The sequence below is a fragment of the Eutrema salsugineum genome, unplaced genomic scaffold (assembly GCF_000478725.1).
Source record: "Eutrema salsugineum unplaced genomic scaffold, Eutsalg1_0 scaffold_11, whole genome shotgun sequence".
In the NCBI taxonomy this organism is placed as follows: Eukaryota; Viridiplantae; Streptophyta; class Magnoliopsida; order Brassicales; family Brassicaceae; genus Eutrema; species Eutrema salsugineum.
The window spans coordinates 3,689,169-3,698,121 of record NW_006256901.1 but is presented as its reverse complement, the minus strand read 5'-3'; the positions used below and the strand labels follow the sequence as shown (position 1 = coordinate 3,698,121).

At 39.9% G+C, this 8,953-nt stretch overlaps 1 protein-coding gene across 1 annotated transcript; it reads right to left on the bottom strand.

Moving 5' to 3' along the window:
- Positions 1 to 1,618, bottom strand: LOC112089704. Its single transcript, XM_024160452.1, has 3 exons — positions 985 to 1,618; positions 661 to 935; positions 1 to 549 (listed from the first exon to the last, which is right to left on the bottom strand). The coding sequence occupies exons 1-3, from the start codon at positions 1,616 to 1,618 to the stop codon at positions 1 to 3; spliced, it is 1,458 nt and encodes a 485-aa protein (XP_024016220.1).
- Positions 1,619 to 8,953: the final 7,335 nt, after the last annotated feature.

Genomic DNA, 8,953 nt, shown 5'->3' with positions numbered 1-8,953 from the left:
CTAGCCTTCATTTCCCTGAGTATTACCATGCGCATTCACCTCAGGATTACTGGCATCCCAGCCTTCATTCCCCTGAGTATGTCCATGCGCATTCCCGACTCCATCCTGAGTATTACCCTGCCTTTTCTTACGCTTATTAATTGGTCTTGGCCCACACTCTCTAACCGATGAAAATCTTCTCTGTTGCCTTCTTTCAGGTTTTTTTGGGACCTCAGGTGGTTTTGGGGCAATCTTCTTTTTGATATCATCTGGAATTACCCATTGTGAACAATGAGGAACAGGGTATACCGCCCTGGTATATGCAAGTGTCCACACAGCACTAGTATAATACTTCGAGCACAAATCATGCGAGTGGATGTCCTCACTTCTATCTTCCTTGGCCATAGAAATCCTCACTGCGGCAAGTGCATGGACGTAACGATATCTGTCTATATCAAAACGTCTGCATGAACAAAACTTGGTTCTCAAGTTCACCAGATAAGTGTTCCCATCTCCACCGATCACAGCGTATTCAAGCAGAAACGAGTTCAGCTCAGTCACATTTAGGGACTGAGCAATTCCAACACTCACGTGTAAGACATTTTCGACATAGGGAACAAGTTTATGTGCTTCAGGTGCTGTAGCAGCCTCCTTCCTATTTTTGTTTTACCACTCAGATACCTTTGCCAAGATAGCATCCATCATAGGTAATATAGCATACTTCCTCGCATCCTTAAAAATGCTGTTCATAGACTCTACACAGTTACTAGTGTCGATGTTGTACCTTTCTCCCGGAAAATAGCACCTTGCCCATTTTTCCTCATGCAAACTACTACTTAAATACGTAATTGCATCCGAATACCTTTCTCCCAGTTGACCATAAGCCTCAAGAAACTCAGCCTCTGTATATACTTCCTCGCAACTTCCATGAACTTGGCTACAACTAAATCTTTTCTCTTTGAACACTCACTTTCACATTCTGGGCCAAATGATGAATGCAAAAACCGTGTTTAGCTTGCGGGTACTCCTTTATTGCATTGATCAGGCGTACATTCTTGTCTGAAACAAACACCAATTCAGAACTGTCAGGTATACGGGTTTTAAGGTTAGTAAAGAACCAGTTCCAACTATCATTCTTCTCCCCATCAACTATCCCAAAAGAAAGGGGACAATGGTGATGATTCGCATCCTGAGCTGTTGTAAATACAAGGCATCCACCAAATCCATTCTTCAAAAAATTTGCATCAACAATTATCACTTTTCTCATTGCTGCAAACCCTTCAATGGTAGGACCCAGAGCGACAAATAGGTACTTGAATCTTCCTAATTCATCCACTTCAACACTTGATGTCGTACCAGGATTAGACTGCTCTAGCATGTACAAATACGAATGCAGATGCTCGAAACTCTCTTCTGGAGTACCACGACCAAAACTTATAGTTTTCTGTCTGCCTCTCCATGCCGTAGAGTATGATACCTCCAGACAACCTCTAGTTTGAACCAAAGCCATGATATCTCTAGGAGTTGGTGGTTTTAATTGACAAGGGTAAGTTTTACTAACAACTACTGCAACTAACCCAGGTGTGCCTTTCCTTCGTTTGCTGCTAGTACACGCAGAAGCCCGAGAGCAAGAATGCATTTTCCTATATACTCTAACCGTGAAAATATATGAGTTAGCTGTCTTAGCGGCTTTTATATACCAGTTACACCCAGTTTCAGCTTGACCGCATTTCACATAGTATCGAATCTTATCAGACTTGTGTACAGTGATGCCAAAACAATGTTTATGAGAACCTTTGTAAACTAAATCTATTAGATCCTGCTTACAGCTAAACTCTGCACCAACTCTCAGATTCAAACCATCCTCCCATTCACGTTGAATACGTTGTTCTTATACACCGTCTCGAGGATCAACAATATCAAGCATTCGATGTTTTTGACTTATGTCATCTTGATCTCCACCGTTTTCCTCATTTTCACGAGATAGATTAACAATTTCGTTATTCTCCATCACCGACACATGTTGTTGTTATGTTGAACCGTTTCCTGTGTAAATAACAATAGCACCATCATTAAACTCAGCATTGCGGTCGACAAATACGCCATCAGTCGCTATATCATTAGCTGCATTCACCTCCCTGACATTCACAACAACAGTACTTACCCTCTCTACACGTGAAATTTGCTCAGCCACGACAGACACTCCATCTACATTGATGACCTCTACATTCAAGACACTTCTGCGTCCCTCATTATCAAACAACGTCAGATAGATACCGAGATCATCGTCATCCAAAATAGACCAATGTGTCTTTGTTTGCACTATTACCGGAATATAATTCAACTTTGTGGATAATTCTCCGATCCCGACCTTCTTGCATATCCTACCCACTAAATCGGTATAGCTTATCTCCTATAAGCTTGATGTCTTAAACATTATACCGTACATGGAACCTTCTCTTGAAATCCATTTATCATTGGTACTTGAATAATGTCCTCCATAATAAACATTACGTTTGTTATCATTGTGTTCTGAAAAAAAAATATTTATACACTGCATATCAACTTAACTCATTAATACCAAATGTTCCGAGTTATACGAAAACTCATACTGTAATCAAATTGTTCTAGTTATCCTGAATCGGCGAATTTGGTGTACAAACTAAATCTCATTACGATTAAACCTCACCAGTCAACTAAAAGAGCATATGCGACCCAATATGAATAAAAAATTTAACTCTCCCCATTTTGAAATGACCTATTTTGTAAATCGAAATTATATCCCCAACCCAATTGTTCCTGGAAAAAATCGAATCAATCAGCGACTTCACAAGAAAATGCAGAGGCCAGGGAAGAAGAAAAAAATTACCTCGTCCTTCAGCGTTGGAATGGAAGAGTAAAAGCCCCGTCGAATTTCCCGAATTAAAGCGGAGGAGATGTTGCATGCAAACCCAGTTTTCTGATTTCACCAAACCCAAGAAAGTTGAAAAAGAGCAGAACCGACCTGATATCTGATTGGCTGAAAATTTTATCCGAAATGTTTTAAATAGCTGAAACCTCCCTATTTCCTATTGGTCGACATTTCCCTCCAACACTTTTGATTGGTTGAAACCTCCAACACTTTTGATTGGTTGAAATTATCAAGAATCCCAAGATGGGGACTGTGCTTCTTGTTGGGCTGTATTTGTATTTGCACCATTTGTTGCCTTTTGGGCTTTTCCATTAATAGAATTGTCTACAAAAAAGGGTAATATGAGGATAACAAGTTTCATTAAAAGAGAGGGGACCAGTAGGCTCAAAATGTTTTAATTGGCTGAAATCCCCTTCTTTCCTATTGGTCGACAATTCCCACAAAGACTTCTGATTGGCTGAGCATTCTTAATTTCATTGGTCGATTATTCATTTTCTAATTCACAATTAAGGGTAATATGGGGATAACACATTTCATTAAAAGAAAAGGGGACCATTGATGGTATGAGAACATAACTTTGGCAGGATAGAATAAATCATCACTACTTACTGGTAGACGAGAATTTCTCCCGTGTGAAATATTTTGAACCGTGGTCCGTGGTCATGGACTAGAAGAATATCACTCAAGAGTCGACCAGGTTATAGAGGAATTGTTTTTGACATCTATTGATCTATACATAATCGTGTTAAAATTACATTTATCTTTTATAACAATATATAGTACAACAACAATGATGTAGGAACACTTGTGAGATGTTTTTACACTGAGTGTGGATGGGGGTGAATCTCTAGCTGGCCGTACGGATCTCTCTAGTAGATTTGGTGAAGATGGATGATGGGTTGAAAACACAAGGTAACTATGGAGTGAAGGACGTCACACAGAGGATGGAGAACTCTGTGATAAGTCGGGGTTTCTCAGCTTCAAAGGAATCGCACCAGAGAAGAAGAGAGAGCTAGATGTGGCTAGGTTTTGTTCTCTAAAGAAAACTCGGTTAGTTTATTAATCGAAGGTCAAATGTTACAAGCTGAGAAGAAACCTTATATAATGGTTTGACAGCTGGTGGTTTCTCTTGGCCGAAAATGTTACAAAAAAGAAAGTGTTGGAATAAGTTTGAAAGAAGCTTGAAGTGCAAGTTTCTAGATTCTTCTTATGTTTTCCTAAAAGAGTTAGGATTAGAAAAAAAAGAAAATTAGGAGTTATCTAATTCCATTAGGTTTAGGAGTTGCTAAACTTATATATAAGGAGATACCAGAGTTGTGGTATAACTTATGAGTTTGAGACTTTAGGTTTTGTGAGAGTTTCCTAAAGAAATAAAAGAAGAGCTTTTGTTTATCTTTGATCTCAAGCAAGTTAAACAATAATTGGTGTCAGAGCTTCAAGTGTTCGATCCAGGCTACATAATCGACCATGAAGATTATACACTACGAAGCCATGGGAGACATCGTCCCAAGCACCTGACCGAAGGAACTAAGCACGTCATCCATTCAATGCCCAATGCTTAACTCCACCAACTACATGGTATGGGCTATAAGAATGAGGGTTTTGCTCAAGGTACACAAGGTATGGGATATAGTGGAGACAGAGGCAGACGAATCCGAGAAAAACAATGTAGCCACTGTATTTATCTTTCAGTCGATACCTGAAACCCTAATTCTCTAACTCGGTGAGTTAAAAACGGCAAAGAAGGTGTGGGATTCAATCCAAAAACGATACATAGGAGCCGAAAGAGTCCGAGAGGCAAGACTACAAACGTTAATGGCAGAATTCGATCGGTTGAAATGAAAGACACCGAAACAATATACGACTTCAACAGCAAGTTATCTGAGATTTGTTCTAAATCAGCAGCCCTAGGAACAAGCATCGATGAGTCCAAGGTCGTGAAGAAATTCCTTAAAAGCCTTCCTCGCAAACGCTACATATATATAGTTGCCTCTTTAGAGCAGGTATTGGACCTTAACACCACCACATTCTAAGATATCGTAGGGAGACTGAAAGCTTATGAAGAACGTATCTCCGAAGAAGAAGCAGAGGTTCAAGAAGAGCAAGGCAAACTGATGTCTGCCAACACGGAATCTCAAACAGTTCGTGATTCCAACAGTGACTACAGAGGTAGAGGTAGAGGTCAAGGAGGACGATACTACAGCAGAGGACGAGGTCGAGGAAGATCGAATGAAAGCAGAGATTTATCAAACGTAGTTTGCTATCGATGTGATCAGAAGGGGCATTATGCATCTAGTTGCCCTGATAGATTGCTCAAGCTTCAAGAAACACATGAAACCGAAAGTAATGACACCGAAGAGGCTGAGAAACTGATAATGCGTGAAGTAGTCTACCTCAACGAAAGAAGCTTCAAGCCTAGCGAGTTCGAAACAAAAACGGGAGATACAAACATTTGGTACTTAGACAACGGAGCTAGCAACCACATGACAGGGAATCAGAACTTCTTCTCCAAAATCGATGAAGGGGTTACAGGAAAAGTGAGGTTCGGAGACAACTCTCACTTAGACATAAAGGGGAAGGGTTCGATACTGTTTATAACCAAATATGGTGAAAGAAAGGTACTAGCCGATGTCTACTTTATACCAGACTTATGGAGCAACATCATAAGTCTAGGGCAAGTCACAGAGGCAGGTTGCGACGTCAGGATGAGAAGGGATTATCTTACACTACATGATAAAGATGGAAGACTACTTGTTCAAGCCAACAGATCAAAGAATCATCTATACAAAGTGTGCATGGAGGTTGAGGATACGCAATGCTTACAAGTAATGGGACTAAATGATTCAGCAAAGTGGCACGCAAGATTAGGTCACATTGGCTTAGATCATTGAAAACAATGATAAAGAAGAAGTTGGTCACAGGAATTCCCAATATTTCTATCGACAAAGAGACATGTGCTTCGTGTATGCTTGGAAAACAAACTAGGAAAGTGTTTCCTCAAGCTTCATTGTACAGAGCATCCCATGTACTTGAGCTGATCCATGGAGATCTTTGCGGGCCTATCACGCCACCTACAACCTCAAATAACAGATACATATTTGTATTGATCGATGATCATTCAAGATACATGCGGTCACTCCTTTTAAGAGAGAAAATTGAAGCGTTTGAGAAGTTTAAGAAGTTCAAATCGATAGTCGAACAAGAAACAGGGGCAGTGATCAAAACCTTTCAGACAGATAGAGGCGGCGAGTTTATGTCCCAAGAGTTTTTAGATTTCTGTGCAGAAGCAGGAATACAAAGACACTTAACTGCTCCTTATTCACTCCAACAAAACGGAGTAGTAGAAAGACGAAACAGAACCCTAATGGAGATGACTAGAAGCATTATGAAGCTCATGAGTGTTCCAAATTACCTCTGGGGAGAAGCAGTGAGACATGCTACTTATCTCATCAACAGACTAGCCACAAGGTCGCTAAATGCACAAACCCCTTATGAAGCGTTTAAGAAGAGGAAACCAAGCATTGAGCATCTGCGCATATTTGGCTGTATTGGACACACCCGAATAGAGATTCAGCATCTAAAGAAATTGGATGATAGATCAAGGATACTTGTGCACTTAGGGACTGAGCCGGGATCAAAAGCTTATCGCCTAGTAGATCCAAGAACAAGAAAGATAGTTGTCAGCAGAGATGTAATTTTTGATGAAAAGAAAAGATGGAAGTGGAACCATCAAGGGAAAATTTGTGATGAACCTGGAACTTTCTCTATAAACCTTGGAAAGCAAGGAACTAGTAGAGAAGACGAAGAAGAAGTTTTGGAAGAAACAGGGGAAAACAATTGTTCCGATCATGATGACAATACAGACGAAGAAGAAACAGGTCTTGACGATGATGTAGTAGTCTTGGAAGAGCAAGATCAGAGTCAACAACCTTTAAGAAGATCGTCAAGACTCATAAGAAAACCGGCGTACCTGAATGATTATGTGTGCATCGCTGAGATAGAAGGAGAAAGATTGTTGCTAACCATCAATGAAGAGCCATGGGATTTTTGTGAAGCCAAAGAGTTACAGGTTTGGAGAGAGCCTGTAAAGATGAGATGATGTCTATCTCAAAGAATAAAACCTGGAGCCTTGTTGATCTTCCCTTAGGAGGAAAAGCGATTGGATTAAAATGGATTTTTAAAATCAAACGCAACAGCGACGGTAGCATCAACAAGTACAAGGCAAGGCTTGTAGCAAAATGATATGTTCAGAGGCATGGAATAGACTTTGAAGAGGTCTTTGCCCCAGTCGCACAATTGAAACAGTTAGGTTCATCATTGCTCTTGCAGCTTCTAACGGATGGGAAATACATCATCTTGATGTAAAGGCTGCCTTCTTGCATGGAGACTTGAAGGAAGAGGTTTATGTTACACAACCAGAAGGCTTTGAGGTTAAAGGAAGTGAGAATAAAGTATACAGGTTGCACAAAGCACTTTATGGACTCAGGCAAGCACCAAGAGCCTGGAATGATAAATTAAATAAGATTCTGAAAGAGTTGAAGTTCATAAGGTGCTCAAAGGAGGCATCCTTATATTGAAAGAAGGAGAAGGAGGATCTTTTACTTGTAGCCGTGTATGTAGACGATATCCTAGTCACTGGCTCTAGTTTGGGTATCATACTTGAGTTCAAAAAAGAAATGTCACAGAAGTTTGAGATGAGTGACCTTGGAAGATTGACATATTATCTTGGCATTGAGGTTCTACAACACGAAGGCGACATTACTCTAAGACAAGAGAGATATGCGGAGAAAATACTTGCAGAGACAGGAATGAAAGCATGTAATGCAGTCCATACTCCAATGGATTCGGGTCTGAAGCTTTCAAAGGCAATAGAAGAAAGAGGTATCGATGAGAAGGAGTACAGGAGGAATATTGGTTGCCTTCGCTACTTATTGGACACCAGACTGGATCTTTCTTACAGTGTCAGTGTTCTGAGTCACTATATGCAGGAACCGAAGACTTCTCATGGAGCAGCATTAAAACAAGTTTTGAGGTACCTGCGTGGAACTACTAGCTATAGACTTACGTTCAAACGAGTGAACAAAGCAGATGCAGGACTTGTAGGATATAGTGACAGCAGTCACAATGTCGACATAGATGATGGTAAAAGTACCTCTGGCCATATCTTTTACCTGAATCAATGTCTGATAACATGGTGCACACAGAAGCAAGAAACGGTGGCGCTGTCATCATGTGAAGCAGAATTTATGGTTGGAACTGAAGCGGCAAAACAGGCAATCTGGTTACAAGAACTTCTTAGTGAGGTAACAGGGAGCTCGTGCACAAAAGTAACTATCAAGATAAACAACAAGTCTACAATTGCCTTGACCAAAAATCCGGTGTTCCATGGATGGAGCAAGCATATACATCGAAGGTTTCATTTCGTCAGAGAATGTGTTGAGAATTAACAGGTGAATGTTGAGCATGTTCCCGGAACAGAGCAGAAGGCCGATATTTTGACAAAGACACTTGGGAGAATCAAGTTTAAAGAGATGAGAGATCTCATTGGAGTCCAAGAAGTGTTTAAATGTTATTTCAAGCTTAAGGGGGAGATTGTTAGAATAAGCTTGAAAGAAGCTTGAAGTGCAAGTTTCTAGATTCTTCTTATGTTTTCCTAAAAGAGATGGGATTAGAAAAAAAGGAAATTAGGAGTTATCTAATTCCATTAGGTTTAGGAGTTGCTAAACTTATATATAAGGAGATACCAGAGTTGTGGTATAACTTATGAGTTTGAGACTTTAGGTTTTGAGAGAGTTTTAAAAGAAGAGCATTTGTTGATCTTTGATCTCAAGCAAGTTAAAAAATAGAAGTACTAAACTTATCGTTTCACTTAAAAAAAATGGAAAAACTACTAAAACTCTAAAACGACTAAGGGAAAAGTTCCTGCAAAACAAACAAGAAACTCGTGAGAATATTCTGTAATGTAAACACTCACATTGGTTCAAAGGATAGAGCTTCAACTGTTTAGCAATGACAAACAAGGTTGCTTCCTTGTTGCCTTGTAAGACCGGCAAGAATGGTATA